Source organism: Channa argus, chromosome 16 (genome assembly GCF_033026475.1).
Source record: "Channa argus isolate prfri chromosome 16, Channa argus male v1.0, whole genome shotgun sequence".
NCBI lineage: Eukaryota > Metazoa > Chordata > Actinopteri > Anabantiformes > Channidae > Channa > Channa argus.
In genome coordinates, this window is record NC_090212.1 from 3,289,039 (window position 1) to 3,314,491 (window position 25,453).

The 25,453-nt window shown below is 38.9% G+C and overlaps 2 protein-coding genes across 5 annotated transcripts; both read right to left on the reverse strand.

Annotated features, from left to right (window-relative positions):
* Positions 1-3,665: 3,665 nt before the first annotated feature.
* Positions 3,666-6,123, reverse strand: LOC137101125 (interferon-inducible GTPase 5-like). Its single transcript, XM_067479091.1, has 3 exons — positions 5,952-6,123; positions 5,104-5,669; positions 3,666-4,879 (listed from the first exon to the last, which is right to left on the reverse strand). The coding sequence occupies exons 2-3, from the start codon at positions 5,660-5,662 to the stop codon at positions 4,242-4,244; spliced, it is 1,197 nt and encodes a 398-aa protein (XP_067335192.1). The 5' UTR covers positions 5,663-5,669; positions 5,952-6,123; the 3' UTR covers positions 3,666-4,241.
* A 4,165-nt stretch (positions 6,124-10,288) lies between these two features.
* mocs1 (molybdenum cofactor synthesis 1) lies at positions 10,289-21,092 on the reverse strand. 4 transcript variants are annotated; one of them, XM_067480217.1, is made up of 11 exons: positions 20,820-21,088; positions 19,380-19,491; positions 18,422-18,589; positions 17,160-17,324; positions 16,102-16,163; positions 13,335-13,446; positions 12,826-12,938; positions 12,635-12,745; positions 12,408-12,528; positions 12,243-12,290; positions 10,289-12,083 (listed from the first exon to the last, which is right to left on the reverse strand). In XM_067480217.1, the coding sequence occupies exons 1-11, from the start codon at positions 21,018-21,020 to the stop codon at positions 10,984-10,986; spliced, it is 2,313 nt and encodes a 770-aa protein (XP_067336318.1). In that variant the 5' UTR covers positions 21,021-21,088; the 3' UTR covers positions 10,289-10,983. The 4 variants fall into 4 exon arrangements, with proteins under 4 accessions (XP_067336318.1, XP_067336319.1, XP_067336320.1 ...); XM_067480219.1 differs by having other exon boundaries at positions 11,943-12,083; positions 12,228-12,290; positions 20,820-21,091; XM_067480220.1 differs by having other exon boundaries at positions 11,946-12,083; positions 12,218-12,290; positions 20,820-21,092.
* Between the last annotated feature and the right edge of the window lie 4,361 nt (positions 21,093-25,453).

The window sequence follows — 25,453 nt, forward strand, 5'->3', positions numbered from 1 at the left end:
ATTTAAAAAAATATATTGATTCATACTAGGGGCTACGGTGTGATTGGGATCCCACCACTCACCCAAAGACAGCTGGGATACGCTCCAGCCACCCCACAACCCTGAACAGGATAAGTGGTTACAGATAATGGATGATTAGCACAAATGAGTGTAAGTAAGTTTAATCATTAAGGATTAAGATCCATAAAATGTATGAATAAACTTGGATGTATTAGTTGATTCTATGGAAGCTATAAATGATCACATTGACCTGATTTTTAAAGTCATAATTAAAATGAATTATTTATGTAAAGAATTAAGAATGTGTTTTCAACAATTAAATCAAATATGATGTATGCCTATGATACTCATAAGGAAAACTGATGGAAAGTACCAGACAAACTGAGTGGACGAATGGCTCGGAAGAAAAGGGGAAAAACCTGAATTAAAATAGAATGCAAAAGTCAGCAAGTGAGAAATCATGAGCTTGATATCAGAGCGGGGGTGAGACATGCACATGTGTCCATATATGGACACATGTGCTGGCGTGTCAGGGGGAAGAGACGCATTAGTGTTTGTGTCAATTGTAGAAGATCGCTGACTATGAAAAAATCCTCATAGCAGACAGAGCGATCCTTGAAAAGCCCGTACAGGTTACACAAGCCAACTTCCCAACCAGAGACATCGAATGTGTTTTCCAGCGCCAATCAAGTAGAAGTACTAAACAGATTGTCTGCATTTTACAACAGTAACAGTGCTACTCTAACAAATCAAAGTATTTAAACAAATACTGATTATAGTAATTATAGTAAGACATGTACAGTAATTAATAAAAAAAAAGAGAGAGAGCATATTTAGGTGAACAGGTGCAACTGATTCCTAAATTAGTGTTATGATAAAGTGTTATTACTGATTATACCAGTGGTTCTCAATCCTGGTCCTCAAGGACCTCTGTTTGTTTTCCAGCTAACCCTGCAATTTCTATTGCTGATTGCCTGGATCAGGTCAATGGAAAGCTGTTACCATATCAGATGAGGTTGGCTTGAGGTAAGAAAAAGTGCATTAGTATCTTCCAGCTTCTGATTGACGACAAACCTGATCCAGGTGATCAGCAGTGGACAGGACAGGGTTAGTTGGAAAACAAGAAGAGCAGGGGTCCTTGGGGATGAGAACTCCTGGATTATACAATGTCCTGCTCCTTCTTAAGGATAAGTGGTCATGACAATATTTCTGCCTCCACTGATTGGTTTAGTAAAGCAACTTCTGTCTTCCTGATTATTTTTTATTAAAAAAGAGATACAAAGTGAAAGTGAAATACACAAAGCAACCTGATTGGAAAGAGATACATGAAAGTGTACACTTTTGTCTTGAATGTACACACTGGACTTAGTGGACCTATGATTAGATCCCATAGACATAACTCCATGCCCCTAAACACCACATGAGGGACACACAGCACCTGGTCCACAGAAAAAGGAAAACTTTTCAAGTACTGTAATTTATAATTTAATTTTAAATCATGTTCTTACTTATCCTTACAAGTTGTTCGACTTTTACTAGAATACTTACTTGTTTATTTGTACTTTGACTTGTGTACAGTTTAAGAGTAATTCACCCACCACAGAAATGTACACTACAGAGTACAGACAGTACAGTATGCGTCATTTGCAGCTTATAGTAATATCATGAAATCACAAACTTTAACATGAAATATAACACAATATATACGAAATGAACAACTCTGAGAAGAGAGACATCCCTCTCTGAGGAGGATCCCTCTGATAAAAATGATACTGAAATCTAAGATGAAGAGCTCTGCACTGAAAGATGTCAAAGCAGGTACAAAAATCCTAATATTCAGGACTTTCTCCTCAGAGCCACCGGCCTGGATTTAAGGTTCAAGTCCCTTTCTTACCAAAATCAAAATCCTCTCACCCAAAGACATTATGGACATTAAAGATGCCGGTGTAGCTTTATTGTAATTAATTTTTTATACAACTATGTTTAATGTAATCCTAACTGATCAGCACTGCCATTGTTCATCATATTTCTGCCTTTGCATCATTCTTTAATTTCCCTACCGCCAGTAAACATTGTATTTTGGTTTGTTTCGATATTTTCAAAACTACTAAACGTACTATTTGTAATTTTATTCTGCAGGATAAACTCAGTGATGCCCAGGTAGCCAGTTCATTGCTAGCCGACGAAGGCCGGCCATTAGAGATTTCAGCTGCTCCCCAGAAGAAACCGGCTGTGGCAGAGCTGCTTGGGGAGGACAACACCACCAAGCCATTGTCTGGCTTCCTACAGGAGGAAACTGCTACATGCAGGGCCGTGACCTGTGGTCCTGTGGGAATAAAAGCTGTTGAAATTGACAAATCTCTCGCTACTGCTTTAACAAAAAATGTACCGAACTAAAAAATGTAACCCCGGAACTGTTATGTGACCTGAAGTTCTTCTACTACCGTTGCTGTCCTTACTCATTACTTTGTAATTTGTGTTCTTTTTATCATAAAGAACAGTATTAGCAGAAGCTAAGTATATTAGACAGTCCGCCATGTTGAATGTTCTTGAGCAATGTTCCAATAAGAGGAATGTTGTTTGGTGAGTCGTGCTCCTGTCACCGGCAAAAAGTTGGAAAAATTGACCTCGTGCGAAAAAATGATTCTACCTCCCTTCACACAACGAAAGCTGCCATTGATGTGCAGTGGCTAATAAAGAGTTAGTGGTTCCAAAAATATTTCTCACGTGTGAGAAACTCACTTGGAATTTTCGCCTCTAATGTCTAAGGACCTTTGGAGCACTCAGAGACGGGTTCAGGTCGAACCGGAGGTGCTGCTGGACAAGTCAATGTGTCCTGAAGTAGTAAACATGCATCTATTAATTAAAGTCAAAGAAACTCCTGGGCTTTGTATAAATATTCACCCAAGTGTTATGTCCAGCTCTGGGTCTAACTAAGTTTTCACAAGAAAGTAAAATCTGCAGAAACGCACCTTAAAAACAAGAGATTAGCAGCACAATTTCCAAACACAATCAATTTCACATAAACATAACACTGGTCAGTGTGACTGTATGGAGGTTTAGTATCTGACCTCTCAGAATGTGGTTTATACAGTCTGATAAGAAAAGTATCAACATACAGGCATCATTAGCACTAACAGGTTTATTCATAAATGTGGTGACATTGACTTGTAGTTTCTGACAGTGACCACTGGGGGACAGTCACTAATCAAAGTCCTCTGCAGATGCAAACAGCAGGACGTACAGTGCTTCACTGCCTAATGGTACTCAAAGCTCTTGACACTGCTTCTTATTCACCCATTCGCACAAACACACGAACACACACACACACACACACACACACACTCACACACTGATGGAGGAGAAAGTTAGGGGTTCTGTGTCTTGCTCAAGGACATTTCCACATGTGACCTGAGGAGATAGTGCTCGAACCAACAACCCTGAGGTCGGTGAACAACAGGTCTAAGGTCACTGTGGTAGAGCGGCCGTCCATCAATCCCCCAGTCATTGGTTTGATCCCCGTCTCCTCCAGTCACATGTCAAAGTGTTAAATAAGTGCAGACCATTTACCATTTACAAGTAAAAGTCCACCATTCAGGATCTTACTTGAGCCAAAGTACAGAAACATTAACACGGCAATAAATTCAGCTACCATCAAAACTGAAAGCAGTTCAGAATCATGTTTATTACAAAACTAATACATTCGCAGAAATGCTGGCACTTTTTTAAAAGCAAAAATGTAACTTTTTATTGGCTTGAACCTCAAAACCTCAAATTTCTTCTATTTACAAAACAAAATTAAGCTGGTCAGTGAAAACAGATCTTTTGTTTGTACATTTGTCAGATAAATAAAGCTTTAAAAGAATTAACAGCTGACAGATTTTAGTTTAATTGCACTTTAAAAATACAGTCCCATCTTTTCTGGAAATTGACCTTGTATATAATTCATTTTTGTCCGTTTGTGTAATATTTGTAGTAATAATTTTAGAAAGTTACATTAAAGTTTGGAAAGATTCACACTCAAGACCCCATGATCTTATAGTCCCATTTCATAAAAGTGAAATATTCTGTCTACATTTTGTTTGTCTACATGATATTGTCCTCCTATACACATTTGCTTGTATGACTTAACTTTCAGCCTTTGTTATCTTTAGATGACTTAAGATTCATAACGCAACTATGCTGGTTTGAACAACACACACTAATTTGCTCTGTCCACCAACTGGGCCATATTCTCGTTTTCACACTGAGGTGTCTAAACCCAGAGCTCTTGTAAATACACTCTGTGCATCATCAGCAAGCATGTTGAGGAAAGTACTGAGAGCTCTGTAGGTGGACAAAAAAGAGAAGGTCATTGCTACTGGGATTCCAAACACTGGGATCATTCTTGATCCTTCCTCTGCTGCTATTAAAGCAGCTTCACTTACAGACAAAGATAACACCTTAACGATGAGCTCTGTGGTTATTTTTGTTGCAGACAGTGGAGATTTCATCACTGCTCTAAGATCATTAAAAGACACATTTGCACTGTCAGCAAGACTCTGCAGTGATTTGTTATCAAGACCAAAAGTAACCTGGTACTCTACAACTGTACTAACCAGCATGGACAGATCAGCAGCTATGGAGAGACCAGGAACAGGTGCAGATGCTATGAATGCAGATACAAATGCAAGATACTTTATTTTTGTGTGTAATGCCTCTTTCTTCTTGTCGATGATCCCACGGCTGATATTGGGCATGGCCATCAGAAGAGCATTCTTCTTGTGTGCAGGAAGCTCTCTCTCAAGGGTTTCCTCTAACTGATGGAAATCATACATGTGGAGCTCAAAGCTGGACACCAGGAAGACCTGTGGAGCCTTAAAACCTTGTTTTTGAAGACCTGTATCTCAAACAGAAAAACTCAATATCAGGTGATAAAATAAAAAAACAAAACACTTCTTGTTGCAGACACTGCACACACACCCACATAAGAGCTTGTGCACAATGCTCTGCAGCAAGCTTGTCTCGGCCCTGAATCTGGACCCTCCTCTGGGACTTCTTAGGCCTGTTTCCAATAACAGTACGCCGGAAAGTAAAGTTATCATTATAAAGAATTTCTCTTACCTTCAACACAGTTCTGCCTGATTCCATCAAGGGTCACCTTCAGGTTGAAGTCCCTCTGACTTCTTTCCTCATCACGCACATTATGGTCAATTTTTGAGCGAACAAAGTAAAACATTTTCTCCATTTTCTGAATCTCCTTAGCGAGCTTCACATCATTTTCTCTGAAGCGATCAGCTGAGATGATGATGAAGAAGTCATATTTCTCAAATCCAACTTCCTGCAGGTATTTGTCAGCTGGAAAATTCATGGTACCAATACCAGGGAGATCCCAAAATGTAACATTGGGATAGTTTGGATGGGGGTATGGTGTAACCACTGTGGTGGTTTCTACACAACCCGTGAGGGCAGCTCTCTCATCCCTGCTGTCTATGCCTCTAATGGCATTAACAAATGTGGATTTACCAGAGCCAGACTCCCCTGTGATGCCAATATTTAGTGGGATATTATTCTGCTTATCCAAATGGTTCTGGATCATTGCAGCTGCTGTAGCAGAATCCTGGTTCTGCAGGGCTTCTTTAATTTCATCAATGGGTAAATGTGATACGAATGGATCGTCCATACTGATCCTTGAAAAGAAGAAAAAAAATGTGCCAGTGTTGAGATTAGATCAACAGTAGCAGAATATGTAAACATACTGTGAACTAATATAATAGACCACAGAACAAAGTATCTAATTTCAAAGGAAAGTTTGTAATATAAACTGATGTTTTACACTAAATAAACAGTGTACTTCAGTGACAAACAATACAATACTTTGTCCTGAATAACATTGGTTAGTTTATTGTTATAGAAAAGCTGTGAGACATATAAAACAAAAACATTTAGTAAAATATTATATATGTACTTACTGAATTTTCTCCTGATGTTGAAACAGATCAGACTGGAACAGAAACAATACTTTTCTGGTTTACACTAATTAAGTAAAGACCAGGAGAAAAAAGCCTTTAAACAGGGATGGAAAGTGAATAGAGTTCTTTCTTATTTATGCTCATGAACAGGTTAGTGATTCCTATAAGTCAGTGGAGTCTCTATTTATGCAGAGAGGAAGGAAGAGGAGTGTCCTTACACATGTAGTTTGTCTTCCTGTGGTCTATAGGTAATTCACAGTCTTATCACCTCCTTTTAGGGCTACAGTGGTAAATAGAGTTATATACATCCAGCTCCTCTCCTGATTAAACTCAAAATCTTCTTTTGTAAATTGATTTACACTTGACAAACACAGGTTTCATAGACATAGACAACAAACAAAAAACTGTCAAAACTTCCAATTAAAGAGAAGTCAGATGTTTCCATTGATACAGAGACAGTAGCAACATACACAGAAAGAAATACATTGTTATAACACAGATCAACATAGTTTGTATGTTCACAACATTAACTTTGCTGTCTTTAAACCATGTCTGTGTAGATTTGACTCTATAGTTGGGCTCAGTGTCTCGCTAGAAAACAAACATATTGTTATTTCTCTATTGCTGAGCGTTTAAGGGGCTTTTTGAAATATGTAATTTTACTGTACATTTAGTGTTTTATGCTCGTCTGTTATCTGAACCTTAGAGAGGTATATGTTCTTTATTAGATAGAAGGCAATAAAAAAGTCCTCCTATGTTTCCTCATATGCTGTTATGATACAGCAGCTGATTTACAAGAAACAGAAGTATGTGTATCAGAGACAATTTTTGTGGTTTCCTGTATTCGTATGTATTGTCTGATAATGTCAAGAGACATTGAGGAAACACACACAGTTACTTACCCACTGCACTTATTCAGAAGTGTTACAGATCAAAACATATTTCTATAGTTGGATCAGAAGATAATGATGGTTTCACCAAAATATTTTTGGTAATATTTTCAGAGGCCATAACACTAACTACTATGTGTGTCTCTTGTAAAGAATGGACAAATGTGAACATTAGTTTTTAACCTTTGGCATTAAAGGTTTGTTGGTGCCACTGATTACATTTATTGCATGTTTATGATTTACTTAGATTTACTAGTTAGTTTTTACTGGGTGAACTTTCAATTTCTAACTCCCACTGTTAGGAGAAAAGATGTGTAACATTACAGCAGTGGTGAACAAACAGGAAAGAAAATGGATCTTATCTTCCCCTCACAGGTTTTAGAAAGGATCTCAGACATCACAGTTGATGCACTAAACTAAACTTTTTAAGTGTTTCATCAACATGTTTCATCTGTTATATTAGTGTTTGTGAACTGTCAAATGATGGAAAACAATTAACCAATTTCAAACTAACAGGTCACAGATTGTAGTTTTAATTGCATTTGTTTAAGTCCCAATTTTTCTACAAATAGACTTTGTATATGATCCATTTTTGTTCACTTGTGTAGCTGCAGAACAGTTTTGGAAAATCCCATTGATGTTTTGAGAGATTCAAAACCAAGACCCCATGATTTATACACTCCACTAAGAGACAAAGTTGACAGCTTCATGATACTTTCTTTGGTTATTTCTGTTGCAGACAGTGGATCTAAAATTATTCAAAGACACCTTTGCACTGTCAGCAAGACTCTGCAGTGATTGGTTATCGAGACCAAAAGTAACCTGGTACTTTATGACTGTACTAACCAGCATGGACACATCTGCAGCTATGGAGGAACAGGTGCAGATGCTATGAATGCAAAGTTGAAGGAAAACCTGGGCTTTGTATAAATATTCACCCAAGTGTTATGTCCAGCTCTGGGTCTAACTAAGTTATCACAAGAAAGTAAAATCTGCAGAAACGAACCTTAAAAACAAGAGATTAGCAGCACAAATTCCAAACATAATCAATTTCACATAAACACAACACTGGTCAGTGTGACTGTATGGAGGTGTAGAATCTGACCTCTCAGAATGTGGTTTATACAGTCTGATAAGAAAAGTATCAACATACAGGCATCATTAGCACTAACAGGTTTATTCATAAATGTGATGACATTGACTTGTAGTTTCTGACAGTGACCACTGGGGGACAGCCACTAATCAAAGTCCTCTGCAGATGCAAACAGCAGGACGTACAGTGCTTCACTGCAGAAATCAGACTGTCAGCTTTATTTCTTCTGTCCGTCTCCTGTGGAAATAGCATTGCAGAGTAATGGTTTGTGTTTGAAAACAGCAAGTTAATTATTGACAGGTCTGTGCACGTACTGTGACTGTGCTCTACTCAGGAGGTGGATGGTAAATGGTCTGAACTTACATAGCGCTTTTTTACCTATTGGCACTCAAAGCACTTTACACTGCTTCTTATTCACCCATTCACACACACATACCAGAATTGCTGGCACCTTTTCAAAAGCAAAAATGAAATTTTTTATTAGCTTGAACCTCAAAATCTAAAACAACTCCTGATATTGAGTATGCTCAATGTGCTTATTTCAACTTGGTCACCTGAAACCGCAGGAGACAAACAAACTGACATACAGCAGTTAATAGTAACAAAATAGAGGCTGATGGCTAAATTAAACGTTTGAATCATTTAGGTACACTGTGTTTAAATGCGATGATTAAAATTTAAATTTTCTTTTGGAAAAGGATTTATACTTGACAAAGAAGAAAGAAGAAAACCAGTCAAAAGTTGCAAAGTTAAAACTTGCAGTTAAAGTACTTCAAATCTATTAGTACTAAGTAGAATAGTACAAGTACAAAAGTAGGAGCGGCTGTAGCTCAGTTGGTAAGGCAGTCATCCATGGACATCAGGGTCAGTGGTTCTGGAACTGCCCCCCAGCTGTGCAGTGCCGGTACAAGCCTGGTAGAAATTGGGAAGGGTTGCATCAGGAAGGGCATCCAGCAGATATGCGGCCATCCGCTGTGGCGACCCTGAAATCACGGGATAAGCCAAAAGGACAAAAATAAATAAAACAAAAAATCCAAACAAATTAAATAAATAAAACCTAAAATACAAAAGTAAAAGTACTCCAATAAGGAGAAGGGCAAATATGTATTATATTAATAAAAACTAAAGGTCAAAGACCACAGTTGGTAAAGATGGACCTGATTTTAACTGCTAACCACCTGCCCGCTGATAATAATGTTCATAAAAACCTTTTATATTAAAACAACCAGGTAGTATTAATGTTGTAACTGATAGGTGTAAGCTAATGTAGTAACACACACGCACAAAAAGCTGAGACACAAAAAAATTGTGTTACATTTCTTTTTAATGGTTTAAGAACTTAAACTAATAGTGGAAGTTGTGTGCTAGAAGAACATAGTACATAGAACAATGTACAGTCATGTCCCCCCCCCCATTCATTCTGATGGCGATGGATAGTGTGAGTTGAAAAGTTGTAGCCTGTGTCTGCAGATCAGCTTGAAATTGTTTGGAAGGTAATCAGGGTTCTTTATCCCCCATTCGAACAATCTTTCGTTGTAATTTTTTCATTAATTTTGCTCTTCCGTCCACGTCCAGGGAGGTTAGCTACAGTGCCATGGGCTGTAAACCTCTGTATGATATTGCACACAGTGGACACAAGATCTCTGGAGATGGACTTGTAGCCTTGGGATTGTCCATGTTTTTCAACAATTGTTTCTCTCAAATACACAGACACCTCCTTTACACTTTTTTTCTCCATGCTCAGTGTGACAAACAGCACAAAGGTTTAGAAAACTTTTCTTTATTTTAACAGGTTGCAAGTGTGATTACCATATTGCCCACAGCTGTTACTTGCCACGTTTGTCTAAATACAAATTAAAGGAGCATCACATGCTTGAAAAGCAATTATTTCTTACAATTTTGACAAGGTGCCAATAATTTTGTCTCGTCCATTTTCGAGTTCTGTATTAATTTTTATCAAGTTTGACTTTTCTTCTCTGTTTATTGTATTTTTCCATTGCAAATAAAAAGAATAAGCACATCAATACCAAAACATTCGCAATTGGAACCATTTTCTGACAGAACTGCAAGGGTGCTGATATTTTTGGCCACGACTGTATATGTCATCAGGAAGAGGAGAATCAAATGGGGTTCACTTAATTTTGAGCAGTTGATTTCTTGTATCCAACCACAATGGTCAATATTGTACTGAATTTAATTGAATGGTTTAATGAAGCCAGAACACCTACTTGCTTTCATATAAAAAAAATGCCCCATTCAGCTCTATAAAAATATCAGATAAGAAGTGGAGAGCAAAAAGGAAAAATAAACAAAATGAATATAACTAACAATATATGGAAGTTAAAAAAAGATCATTATGGGGAGAAAAGAGACAAAACAAGTGTTTATTTAAATCCTTTGCTTTAAAACAACTGATTTAGCAGAACAAACTATAAATCCCAGTTAATGTAGTAAATTCACAATATTACCGTGAAAATTTTGCGCAAAATCATACTGTACATGCCTTCAGTTCTCACTAACGTTGTGCTGCTTCCTTCTGTGGCAGCCTTTAACTCAGGCATCTGGGCTTCATATAAAGTGCACTCATTTCAAAGATACATTCATTCAACGTAGTGTTGAGGACTTCTTCAGGTAAAAACATCCAGGAAGGTCTGTGAATGAAATACTTGAGTGACCTCTAGAGACACAAAGAAACACTGCAGGCCTACATCTGATCTGAGCTCTTCACTTGTTGCCTTCCAAATTATACAGTATGTGTATAATACTGATATCATCTTCAAATCACTGCTTATATAGCGAAAGTGAACACAACTTAGACAACATGTTGTTTGGGATCAGTAACTGATCAAGTAATCACAATCATAAAATGGAGCAGGCAACCAGGTAAGCTACTGCCAGAGGTTGTCAGGACAGCCATCTAGAACCTTTTGGGGATTATAATATATTCTGTATTTCTGTAAGTATTCTGATGACATCAATTTTTGTTTATAGAAAAATAAGTAGTTGATCCATTCTCCATTTCCCAGGTCACATTCATGTTAGGGGCAGGTCAAAGGTGATGATGATAGTCCTTCTTCCCACCTTTCTTGCTGACCAGTTTGACATCTGTGATAATGATGTCGTGGCTCACTGCTTTGCACATGTCATAGACAGTAAGCGCTGCCACGGAAACGGCTGTCAAAGCCTCCATCTCCACTCCAGTCCTGCCCATTGTGTGACACGTTGCTGTAATGACCACAGCATTCTGCAGCTCCTCCAGATTAAAGGTAACAGACGTGTGGTCTAAGGGAAGCGGGTGGCAGAGTGGGATAAGAGATGAGGTCTGTTTGGAAGCCATGATGCCCGCTATTTGAGCCACAGTCAAGGCATCACCCTTAGCCAGCTGGTTGTCCCGAAGCAGACGGAAAGCTGTGGTGCCCAAGATGACGGTGGCGCGGGCTGTGGCTGTTCGACGTGTTGGAACTTTCCCACCCACATCTACCATAGTGGCTCTGCCCTGAGTGTCTGTATGTGTCAGCTGGGGTTCCGTGTTGTCATCCAGATGGGTGTTGGACTTAGACTGAACGGTCACTGATTGCCTTAGTTTGACACTGGGTTCGTCACCGGATCTCTGATTGTGGCACAGTCGAACATTTTGCTGTTTAAGATTTATTTTGGCATTCATCAGTAGTGTGTAAAAAGTTGGAGTAACTGGGGTCCTGAGCAAGTGGCTTCTTAATGCATTACAACCCCTGGCTTGTGTGTACCTGAGACAATCTTCATTAATGCTGCTCATGACATTTGTGCGTATAGGAAAACCTGCAGTGTTAGTGTCACAAGTGGTTGAAGTTAGACCACTGCAAAGTTCAGAGGAGTAAAGGGTTGCTACATTCTGGAGGTTGTCTGATGCGTTAGGATTTTCCTCGCTGACATGTGAACCCCCAATCATTGAAGTTCTGAAGCAGCAAACATGGGCTGCCTGTGTTGAACCAGTGCATTCTGGAAGGCACAACAAACCCTCTCTATTCTGGACTCTCGAGCCTGAGTGCCACAGGTAAGGAACGGCTGCTGGAGAGAGGACTGTGCTGTTTGGAAACTGGGAAACAATGGAGAAAGACCTCTGGCTGTCTTCTAATCTTGGTAGAGACAAAGGTGTTTGGGATGCACAGCCTGATGGAAGAGCAGAACAGTAGTCAAAGGATCTTTAATAAAAAGATGCATTTTCCACAGTTGCAACATCGCACAACATCGCACAGCCGTAAATCCTAACTGAGCAGTAATAGAGCATAATCAGTCTGAGAGACCTGTACGTACAGCTGTGTCACCCACCAATGAGGATCATTGGCCTGTTCTTCATCTGGGAGATATTGAACATGCCTGTAGTGACAAAGAGGACCACACTGAAATAAAATCCCTAGTAGTCTGAGAAAATGAGAGAACACCTCCCAACTATTGTAAATAAAACAATTTACAAACTGCACTAGACAAGTCTACCTGCATGTTGTTTCTTTTTCCTGCCCACAGAAGCTCCAATTATTTGCAGTAGCTCTTCATCTGATGCCCCAGAGCGCAAGACATCTCTGAGAGACACTTCTGAGTTACCAAACAAACACACCTGAGTGATAGGAGACAGAAAGAAGTGTAGAAAAGACTGTGCTACATTAACACATGAACAGACTTTATTAAACACTTACTGCAGCAAACCACAGCTGTAGCTTTACCTTAAGGCTGCCATCTGCAGTGATGCGTAAGCGGTTGCAAGATCCACAGAAATGGTCAGACATAGAGGTAATGAAGCCAACCTGACCTTTGAAGCCTGGTACTTTAAACGTCTGTTACAAGACATAGAAAAGTGTCAGACAGTTATCCCTACAAACCTTTTCTTTTTACACTGATAGTTGGAGTCACTAACTTTGGCAGTGTCGGTGTATCCCGACTGAAGCTTTTCCAGGTCGGGCCACTGCTGCTTAATGTGGTCCAGCATCTCCTGGTAACTCACCATCTTCCTAAAGTTCCACTTGTTGCCTGCAGAGAGGAAAACAGGCAGTGTGGGTCAGTGTATGGTGTCACACATCACAAGTTAAAGCACTTTCAATCAGCAGCACACCAGTACTGTCTCTGTTAGCCAAAATGAATAGACAATATTAATGTTTTTTGATGCAGAGGTAGAAAACCATAATCTTAAAAGCATATTATTGCATTATTAAACACTGCAATAAAACTATTTTACTGGTGATACTTTATTCATTTGGACTTTAAGTTTCAAAGCTGGTGCAGGAGTAGCAATGGGCACTTTGGACAGAAGTATTCTCTATATTTTCACTGCAGAATTTCCATATGTAAATGTCTTTGCAATTTCGAAATGACAAGAATGCATGAAATGGTCCAGCTTGATAACTGGACTGAAAAGTCAGCACTCACCATCGAAAGGCATGTATTCAATGAAGCGAACTTCCAGAGGCTTGTGCTCTGTCAGCGCCACAAAATTCCGCAGTTCATCCTCATTAAGGCCTCGCATGACCACACAGTTGATCTACAGAGCAAAGCACACAACCAAAGACAGCTGATTGCTAAATTGTGCTTTTATTTCTTCAGAATCCTGGGTGAATTCATTGAGGGGTCAGGGTGTGACGTTTTGAAATTTGAAAAATCATAGTTTTCTACTTGCTCTTTATTACTTTAGTTTAGGGTGCAAATGCACATGCTTTTAAACATCCCTATATTAAAATATTTCTCCAATTTTAGCTGAAAGATGATATCACCCGAAAGACATTTACAGCATTCGGTGTTTAGATGATGTCATCTGGAGAAGCACTGGAAAGGCCGGTTGACCATTATGACAAACTCCATAGTGTGAGCAACAAGATAAACTAATCTGTACTGAACCTTATGGGGAAGTTTAAAGGCATTTCTGTACATGTAATACACAAAGTAGAACCATAGGAGGCAAGTTCCAAATCAGTGAAGGCATCCATTAATTCTCTACGGTATTAATACAGTTTGCACAAACAAAATTACTTCCTGGAGATGTACTCTATATAGCAATACTTTGATCTGACCAAGTATTGCTAGTTCTGCATATTACAAACAAATGTTATTGTCTATGATCTTTGACAAACCTCATAAACTCACTCTTCCTACATTGCATGGTCCTAGATCCATCATATGTATCAGGAGGAAAAACCAGTTATGTGACAAAGTTCTGGATGATTTATAATTTGAGTAGGTTGTATTTAGTTTTTTTATGAAAATGGTTTGTTTTAGCTCCGGTCTGTTTAAGGCCCCCCATCCCTTACAGAGCCTATCCTGTTCTGAGTGGCCAGCTTGTTGAAGCCTGCTCGGGCCAAACAGAACAGTGGAGCCATGGAAATTAGTAAACATTGGTTTAGATGACGTTTTGAAATTTGAAAAATCATAATATAGGCTTTTAAGCATTTTTCCATGCACAGCGGAACAAGGAAATGTGCTGTGCAGCAAATCAGAAAGCAGCTCAGCAATACATTTAAGGGCAAAGTGCCAGGATTGATAAACTATTACCCTCAGCAATAACACTGTGCCACAGCCACTGTTCTTATTCAGTCCAACAATAAATACAAAGACAGTTTGTTTTTTCAGTATCGGATTCAGTTAATATGAGTAAATTAATGAACTAAAAGACCCACTGCAGTTTGTGTACCGTGCTAACATTGGCGTGGAAGATGCCATTCTCTACCTCTTGCACCAAGCCATAAACATCTGGATAAGGGAAGCAGCACAGTCAGGATTCTATTTCTGGACCTTTAAAGTGTCTACGACAACATTCAGCCCCTTATGCTAGATGACCAACTGCTGAGGATGACTCTGGACCCCTGCCCACTGTCCCGGACAACGAACTACCTCACAGACAGACCACAGTGTGTCAGGCTAACAGACATCACACCTGACACTGCGGTCAGCAGCACAGGTGCACCTCAGGGGACAGTGCTAGCCCCTCTTCTCTTCATCCTGTACACCTCAGACTTTTGCTACAACTCTGAGCTGTGCCACATCCAGAAATTAGCAGATGACACAGACATCAATCGGTGTATCAGGGATGAGGGAGAGGAAGAGTACAGGAATCTGGTGAAAGATTTTGTTGCATGGAGCTTAACACCTTAAAGGCCAAGGGGCTGGTCCAGATCAAGTCCTTATAATTTCCCAGACCAGTTCTGATTGAGGGAGTTGAGGTTGAGGTTGACATCCATAAGCACCTCGGGGGCTGGATGACAAACTGGACTGGTCAAGGAATTCAGACCATCTGTACAAAAAGAGTCAGAGCAGACTATACTTGCACAAAACATTCTGTGCACAGAACTCTCATGGATGCCTTATTAGTCATCTTTCTTTTCTACGCTGTGGTTTGTTGGGGAGGCAGCACATCCAAGAGATTCCTCAGGGCCGGATAAATTCATTGGGCACATTGGCTCATTGGTGGATTTGACCCTGGATTCACTGGTGACAGTTGAGAAGAACAAGACTTTGGACAAACTGTTGGACAAACTGCCATTATGACAGCTTGATCTGGCATGAGTTTTACGCTGGATGCCATTCCTGCCACAACCCTCCCATTGTTATCCGGGCTATGGACTAGGGTTGCCCTTCGCGGCTGGATGGGGTCCCTCCTGGTGGGGTGGAACCCATGGCCCTCTGCATACCAACTTAATGCTCACCCAAGGACCCATCAGGCCCCCTAAATGGCTGCTCCCCAAAAGTAGCACAAACAGACGGGAACCACCCCGTGTCAACAAACTGTACACCAATACACTCTGGGGTAGGAAGACCAGGAGCAGAATAGTAGAGGATGGGGAGGAAAAGTGAGTCTGTGCTATATGTATTTATTTATTCAAAATATTAATACAATATAATACATATATTACGTAACACTGCCAAAACATACATACCTCGTGCATGTTTTTTAATGTTCATTTTCTGCATTCATTTTTTACATTGTCCCTTGTCCTTGTTTTTTTTATACTACTGACAGCATTTCATTGTTGTTATTACTGACATGTGTATATGTTTCCATGCTTCTGGAATTTTAATTTCTCAGAAGGGATTTGCTCAAGGGATTAACAATTCATTTAAAACTGTGGGTGAGGTTAGGATTTACTAAAGTTTGGTAGCTAAAAATTACAATAAAAACAAAAACAAAAACTAATAAACATACTACCTTAACGGGGTTGTAACCCATTTCAATGGCTCTATCAATGCCCTCCATGACCTTGTGGAACCCTGTGAAAAAGACAGAAACTAATTAAATACTTAAGCTTGATTAAGAAAAAAACATGTTAATATCTTAGTATCTTCATATCTTGGTATCTTCTAATGTGGTGCTATTTCTTCAAATCCAAGCTAGAGATAATTGCTTGATTGGGGGTGGATATGGTAAAGTGTACTGAGCCACATGACTTACACAAATCAACCATGAGAGCTTCGAGTATTCTTAGGAAATGTTGGCTGATCCAGCTTTACAGGCAATTACCAAAAAAAAATAAAAAATAAAAAAATAAAATAAAAATCTGTTTTCCCTCTTTACAGCCTGTTAACTTTTGACTTATGTCCCATGATTTGCCACAAACCACTAATATGTGAACAACTACATCTAATCCGTTAGCAGCAGCCAAAGCTTTTTAAAGCTTATTGTCAACACCTGACTTATCATTTGTTTTCTCTACATCAAACCCACAAATCCAGGCAGACTGGTTTCTGTGTTGAAGGTGAAGCTTATGTTTAGTCATCTACATTTCTCATAATAGCAATTAAAATATGTAAAGTACAGTATGTTTTCTTTCAATTCAAGTTATTTGTAGGCTAACAGACAGGATTTATTGTGGACTATACCTACAGCATGTTATGTCTACTTAGACCTTTCATTAAAAAAAGAAGCCAGAGGTTGGCCATAGGGCTCAGACATTGCTTTTTCCATGTGCCAGTACCACCACTACTGGTTTTTCTCCTTTATTTTCTATTCTCAGCCAGTCCATCTGTCCACTTTTCACAAGCCAACCACCCACAGTGCTGCCCTGCTGTTACTTCGAGTTCATGTGTGCTTATTGGGACTGACCCACAATAGCCACATATATACAGTATTATACTGTCTGGCAAAAACCATATGGACACAATGACACTATTTTAAAATGAGCATTACAAACTGTAGACCAAACAACACAAGTTACTTGCTGATCTTTTTGGGCACCATTACATGGGTAACACACTACGTTTTCCTACCTTTTCGCCTGACAATAAACTCAAATTTGGCAGGAAGCAGTGAATCCAGGCTGATGTTAATCAGGTCAAGGCCTACATCTTTCAGCTTAGGCAGAAGCCTGGCTAAGTTTATGCCATTGGTTGTCACAGCAATGGTTTTCAGGCCCTCCAATTTCCTTAGGTCTGCTGTAGAATTGAGAGCAAATGTGGTCATGAAAAAACAAGTGCGTGTGTAGTGGCCTAACATATGACGTAGGGGGTTAGTTGCAGCCGTGGTTATTAGAATGAACCTTATTACAACATATTATTACATTGATAAACTAAAACATTAAGGTGCCAAGTCAGATGTATCTTTTACGCTACTACAATAACTGGCAAAAATGTAGGCACTAATATAGACTTGGTAATATTATCATATGATCTACATGTAACACAGTGATGCACAGTAAGACCCCCTCTATTCATACATGACATGTATAATGACTCTGCTTTAAATAATAAACTCGGTCTCATTTGGTTTTTCGAAAAAAAGTTCTCTCTTCTTACTGAATAATTCTGGCTCTTTAAAGATGTGAATACTATTCAGTTTCACACTGCTGAAAACAAGAAATTGTGAAACAGTTTACTGTCTTTAGCACGTTAGATGCAGAAACATAACTAGAACAGATCAAAATCAAGTGACCTGTCACAGCACAAATTCCTGGTTTTGATGTGGCTGTTAACTGCATTTGATCGGGTTACACCACATTACTTTTTCCATTCATTTCATGTTTAATAGTGCTCCTACACCAACTCTTCTCATAGTATCCAGAGCCAGCACTTAATCTACAAATCAGGCTGTAAAACTAAAACAATGTGATAATGCATCATAGCTGTGGTGTAACGAATGATTTTAATCTCCATGTGTCTTTCACGACATGAAGCTATGCATAGAAATCTTCCATTGATTATTGAAACCTATTCATACACTAATATACTAATGGCTGAATGACACCCCTTAAAGAAATGTATGGTATTCACTTTGTTGTATGATAATCTGCATTAGGCAAGTTTGTATTTGCCACAAAGTGGTGTTGTGTTGAAACATGTGTATAAAGCTTTCAAACTTCTTGTTTTATTAATAAAAAATACAAACTCCAATCTCAAAAAGCAGTCCACACAGCTGTGCTTGTATAAAAATTGTGACAAACTAATGTGACAGTTTGGCAGCATACCAAAAAAAAAAAAAAAAAAAAAAAAAAACCTTAATAAACACCACAGTTTCATTCAAAACTTTTTGTTACCAATAATATCCAGAACATCAGGTCTGATGAGGGGCTCTCCTCCTGTAAGGCGAATTTTGTTAACCCCCTCCTGGACAAAGAGGCGAGCCAAGGTCATGATCTCTGAGGTGGACAGGAGCTGGCCCCTTGGTGTAAGCTTCACCCCCTCCTCTGGCATGCAGTACTGACCTGAAAACAGGAAGAAGGATAAGATACTACCACAGTACCAAAGATATATCTAGTGCACAAAGTCCACATCTACTAACATGCTGTAACAGCACAACTGCTGTCATCTTCTGGTGTAGCTGAATGTTGTTATGTAATGTAATTGGTACAAAATTGAATAAACCTTTAATATAAATAATGTATATCGTTTATATCTCTTTCTTGCAATTCAAACTTTATCCAAGCTGTTACAAACTTCAGAATTTGGTTCTGAATTGAAAATCAGCTCTGCTTTTCTCTCAATTACAAGTTATCACTGTGGGTTCCTTACTTTCAAGATTATACTGCCATTTTTGAAAAAATTCTTTATCTGAACTGCAATGCACAATTTGCATGTTTTGTGTGAGTTTTTTCAGGGTACTTGTGTTTCCTTCCAAAGTCCAAAGACATGCATGTCAGGTTAATTGGTGAATCTAAATTGCGCACTGTTGTACATAGGAATGTGAATGGGTCTGTGTATGTCCAGGGAGAAAATCAAAAAAAATGAGGACTTATATTCTTCAGGTAAAAGAAGAAATCCACCACATGCCACCACAAAATCTAAAACATCTTTTCTTCAGCTAAACCGGACCTTACCAAAAAAACATCGCATTCCCACGAGGTCCAGTGAAAGTAAAACCAGAAGACTTGTGGAGGTGGCGAGTGTAAAGGCAGCAGCAGAATCATTGTGACTTCTTAAATAAGTTGGATAAGCATCATAGAAAGTAGCTACAGTAAAGACTTTTCACATGTCACCATGGGAACATGTACTCACAGCGCAGGTTGCATTTCTCTGTCAGGGAGATGCGCAGGTAACTGTGCCTCCTACCAAAGTTGTCAGTTAAAATTGATGAAAACGGAAGCATACTGTCGTCTCTTAGCTTGTCCTGGGGGAAACAAACAATGTGGAGCTGATTCCACATATAGTACAGGTACAGTAGCTCTGTGACTATAATATAATTCCAATATAATTATATTCTGCTTATCTATGTCATAACTAAAACAGTGTATTCAAACTCTGAGGCTGAACTTGTCCCTGAACTACAAAGCGTACGAACCATGTACACTTTTAAAAGCCTTGTTGGTATGTTATGGCTAAAATGTGAGGATTTAATAATCCCACATTAACTACTTTTATTTAAAACAAAAGTATCAACGCATCAACTTGAATAAACCTATCACACTGTGGGTTGTGCACATTGCATTACAAACAGCTCCCGGCCTTTGAATATAACTTCACAGTGGGCTGCACTGGCTTTATGGCGGAAGTTTATAGAACAAAAGCATCAAATGACTCAGCAATACACTATAAGTTAATCACAGTACACACACATACTGAATGTGTATGCACCCCTCTTTATTAATGTGTGCATAAAATCAAGACCACTATGAGATTAATAATTTATTAAGGAATTTACACACTTTCAAAAGCACACAAAACATTTCAGGAACAGTCACTAGTTCTCAGAACAACCCTTTGGAATGCTGCACACCAATTTGTTTTAGTTCATTCACCGGGTCACTGATAGCATATGTGCACCTGCAGGTCAAACAGACGAAGCAAACACCTGAACAATAAACTTGCACATGCTGTCGGTTATCTGCTGTAATTCTGGTAATATCCTCCTGAGGTTTGGTTGTGTTAAAAGAAAAGAAATCAAATAGGCACCTAGTTCCAGGGATAAATCTTACAGGCCTACATTAGTTTTATTAGGGACATCAAGTCTGCCTGGGGAAGATGAGAATAAACAGGCCTCTACACTAAAATCTACTACTCTGATTTTATCTTGGTGATTCCCCAATTTCTCAAATGTTGACATAGGTAATGATTAGTGTCTGAACCGGTGCCAGTGGTGATGTTTGGGCTCGCATTTAAACCCTTCATCTTCACGATACTCAGAATCATTTGTAATGAATTAGCTGTAACGCTGTCTTACACCAAAGGAAATAACCTGGTTCTACAACACTCCTGTATCATCCCACAGTCATAACCATTATGCAGCTGGTTTAATATTTAGTCCCCACCACAGTTTAGCCTTGACTGGGCCGTAAAATGGACAGAGCTAACGTCACGTTACAAGCTGACACACTGTGTCCCTTCCAATGTCTTCAGTCATTTATTAACCTTTACGGAAACTAACTACTAAGTCCAGCGGCTCCAGTAACTAACACGTATAACTTGCAGGCTTAAATAAGTACCAGCACCGTAAGTTACCTGTCTTGACCCGCTTTTCGGAGATGCCGTGAAGTTGGGAGCAGCTGAAGTCGAGTCTCCAAGTTCAACTTCATTTTTCTTGTGCGTAGCACTGGAAAACAGCCGCCAAATGTTGCTGTTCACGCATTTTACAAAGAATTTTCTGAACTGAGTTGAACTGTTAAATCTGTCAGACAAGCGGCAGCACATGTTAGAAGCCATAGTGTAATTTCTAACAGCTCCCTACGGCTGTTGCCTTGCTCGGCGTCTCATAGGCAGTTAATCCTAACGTCGGGAGGGGGCGGGGCTACGTCAACCAATCGTGGCAAAATAAGTTTGTGCATGCTGGGAAGTGTAGTCCGGATGATAGCCAAACGAGAACCGTTTCTTTAAATCACAATTTAACACCCAAATGCTCTAAAACAGCGATCACTGTGTCACTACTTATTATATTTTATTTGAGTTGTATATTACATTATGAACAGTTGTAAATCTGTGGCCTTCATAATGTAACAAAATAGAAATCACACACTCAAGATTGATACTTGCATTTGACAAGATTTGGGCAAGTGGCACAGAACTTCCCAACCAGCACTGGTTTTAGGAAAACCGTGATGCAGATGAAACCTCCTTTTTTCTTTCATTTTAGTGCCTACAATGCACTGCATTTACATTTACATTAGTCATTTGGCAGAGGCTTTGAACAAAGCAAGCAAAGAATCTAAGTCAGACTGATAACATTTAAAGCAAATGCTACAAGAATATCTTTCAATTTTGTTAGAAGCAAGAAAGGAACCGAATAAGTTTTAAATATTAGTAGAGAGGCCCCTGAGCATAATTGTCATTGATGATCCCTGAGATTTCTGGCAGACTTAACGGGTACATTTACATTTACATTTAGTCATTTTACATTTAGTCATTTTTATCCAAAGCGACTTACAAGTGAGGTACAAAGCAGCAAAAATCTAAGTCAAGGAGAAAACAGCAAAGCAAAGTCCTATCAGAAAAGTGTTCACAGATCACGAGATGCAAGTGCGAGAAAGAGCAGAAATTTTTTATTTTTTATTTTTATTTTTTTAATAGATTTAAGTGCATAGGAAGATGCGGAAGAGTTCTGTTTTCAGCAGTTTTTTGAATATTGGGGGGAGAGTCAGTACAATCACTGAAGGTATTAAGTTGATGCTGATGCCTTGTTTTATGATAGGGCTGGCTGGGAAGACTAGGACTTCTGTCTTGGACTTATGTCATGGAAAGACTTTTTCTCAGCCAAGCAGAGATTACAGTGCGACAGGCACAAGTGTATGCTGAGACAGTGGAGTCATCTGGTGGAAAGGACATAAAGAGTTGTGTGTATAAATAGGCTGTGTTCATGAATCAGAGGAAAATGAATTTTTAAAAGTTGTAATAAAAGAAATAACAAACAAGATTTTCACAGTGTTGAAGGTTTAGGACGATGGTTTATAGTGGGCCTTGTGGGGGCAAACCTGCCTTAGAAGAGCATGTATGTGCTAATGTTCACTAATGCAATTCATATTAAGCAAACTTTATACAAATGCGGACACGTTGAGCACTCTTATTAAAGTGGTTCAACCAAAACAAAATAGCAAATAAAATGTCTGCTTTTTATGTTTTAGGGCAGTAAGGCTATGTGTAGTGTACAATGCTGTGCTCACCAACACGTGGCACACTTGTGATGTACATAGCAATGAACAGTCAATGTCAAGATAGTGTTTGCAATGTGTGATGCATCCACTAGATGGCAGTGCAATATTATTCGTTTTTTTTACTATGGTTGGGGTTAATGGAAAAATTAAATATGGGGGGGATCTTAGATCTACCTTTCACATTGTCATAGCAATAATAATAATTCTTTCAATTTTTTCATTCTTTCTGAATCAGTGCACAATGGCAATGGACACATCGGGTCATCAGGTTAGTCTGGACTCACTCAGGAATTAAATCTGTGTGTCAGTACACACAGCTCCAAAATATCCTTGTAAGACTGAGTTCACATCGATGAACAATGATTTAACATGTAATTCCATCCAAAATCTAATTTCTTAATAAATTGTTTTGTGGACAGGAGAATGTGGTTGCAGACAAAGATGGCAGACTACCGGCCACAACAGAAAGCAGTAACCGTTAGCTGGAGCAAGATGGTTTGCAACTGATGTGGATGCACAGGCATACAAGGCTGCTTCATCTCCACTGTGAAGGAGCACTGCTGTGGGCCTCTTGTTCCAGCTGCCATTAGAGTTTAGTCTTCCTCACTTCCAAGCAAACTCACCTGACCAGGAGATCTGCAGACTGAATGGCCTAATTACTCAAAAGAGACCTGTCAGCTTGGTGCTGCTGTTGCCTCTCACAGACCCTCACAGTGGTTATCTACTGCATGTCACCTTATCAATATTTATATTGCTATATTGTTCTTTTCTGTATTTTTGCACTACATTCTAATCCAAAGAGAAGAAGTCCACTGATTGCCTATTTATTACAAGAAAGTTAAAATATCACTTTTAATTACCAAGGAAATTGTTGAAAACTATGCCCATTTGGTTACAACATAAACTTAAGGGATAAGCCTTTTCCCTCAACAAAGTTCCATTTCCAACATTTGTTTGTTACATAAAAAGCAACATGTTATTTCTTTGTGTAGGTGCACAAATTGTCTTATAGGTTAATAACTTTTACCAATCAGCTCTTGTTACCACACCATACTTTACAGTGCCAAAGCCATTTTTATCAGCGATTGCTTATGCAAGTTTCTATTTCCTATCACCACCCTCCTTTTAGCACCTGAACTGCATCCAACTCCACAGTCCGCTTCAGCTGGGCAGAAGAGCATGAAAGCACAGTTAGCCAAGAAGCCTGTGAACCATACTTAGTTTTTCAGTCCAATGTATGCACCCTAAATGGTTGAAATGTATCATTTTCTCTTTATATTTCGAGGATTCTTTTTTGTTTATGCAGCAGTGTTAATGAACGCATACAGAATGTCCCCAAGCATTAGCAATCGCATTTAAAGATGCAGGTTTTACACACTGCATTTATAATGTATGCAGGCATTTTCTACAAAGCTATGTGACAGCAGCATCGTTGGATGCACAGATGTCAACATAATGTAAAGAGTATATTTGAATGCTTGAGGCTTACATTAGAATGACTGTCCAATAATAACTGGCAGTTATGGACTGGATTCTACAATATGACAACAATCACACAAAAGCCATTAAATGTTTTGTTATGATGTGAATGCAGCCATATCCAACCCTAGATTTCGACCATGTTGAAACCATTAACCAGCTGACATGTGGATGGTGTCGCTGTGTTTTTGCAAGGTGTGAGGAGCACATTAGCACAAATGAACAAGTGTCAACCACAGCTGGAATCACAGAGCTCTGATGCAGCACATCACTCGTCTTTTTGTTCATACCCACTGATCCTCAAGTACCAAGTGCACACAAATGTTTACTTTATTTCACCATTTTTGTGTTGCTAACGAGAAACTACAATTTCCTTCAGAACCAAGCCAACAAACAAAAAGTGTTAGGTTGTCTGCAGCCCTGTTAGCCCCCCTGAACGGTTGGAATGACAGTGGTAATTATCCCATCATGACACAGCAATTAAACAGAGGTATTTAAAGTCGTTTGTGAAAGAGATTCCTCAAATGATAGGCTCACTTCCCACTCTTGTCCAGCAGTACTCTCTTCTATTCTGTGTGGGCGTAATTTACTATTGAAATGCAGGGAACATGAATTTGCATATGGATAACACCAAGTGGTGTCACAATATAGCAGCTAATCTCTGGAGTTGTTTTTCTGAGCACTGTGTAATGGGAGCATCAAATATGTTCATCTTGTCCTTTAATTTAATGGTGGAGGGAACAAAACAACTTCAAATGACATGCATCATTTACACCTGTCCTCTTAAACAGAACCACAAAATTAGGAAGATTGGGGAGATTAAAGCCTTTTAAATGCATGAAGGGATAGAAACTAATCTTCAGCTGGAAGGAGAGGGGCATTTCCTTTTTATAGAAACTAACTGGATCATAATATAAAGGCAGTTCTCTTGGTAAAGCCTAACTGACTGTAACACACCAGAAAATCAAAAGAGAAAAATTCATGTAGACTTTAGAAGATTTCAAAAATATAAATATTTTGCCCATTTCCCCTAAATGCTCTACCAGAAAGCTAAGGGAAATAGTCCTCATGGATTGTGATTTGTACCTTTGTTATTCTGAACCTTTATCCTTGGTGAATATAAATTACCCAGCAGTTAAACAGAGACAGATACAGGCAAAATAATTAACCATGAATTAATATTTGTTCATTATTACACACTTATATAGTACTGCATGTTTTACGGTAAGTTATACAAAAAGGGTTTCAGAAGGTACTTCGCGTTCAAGTCAGATTAATCTTCCAGGTTGCGTAATACTTGCATATCAACTACAGTGTTCTGTACACTGACAGGACATGTGCAGTGTTTGTCACTGCATTATAATAAAAACTTCTATTTTAATCTGGTTCCTTTGCTGCTAAATGCTTTATCATGTTTAGACACTAGTCTGCTGTGTGGGGCTCAACAGAGTACTGCGGGTTTTTACAGCTTTTTCACCAATGAGCACTGGACACAGTGGTGACAGTAAAACA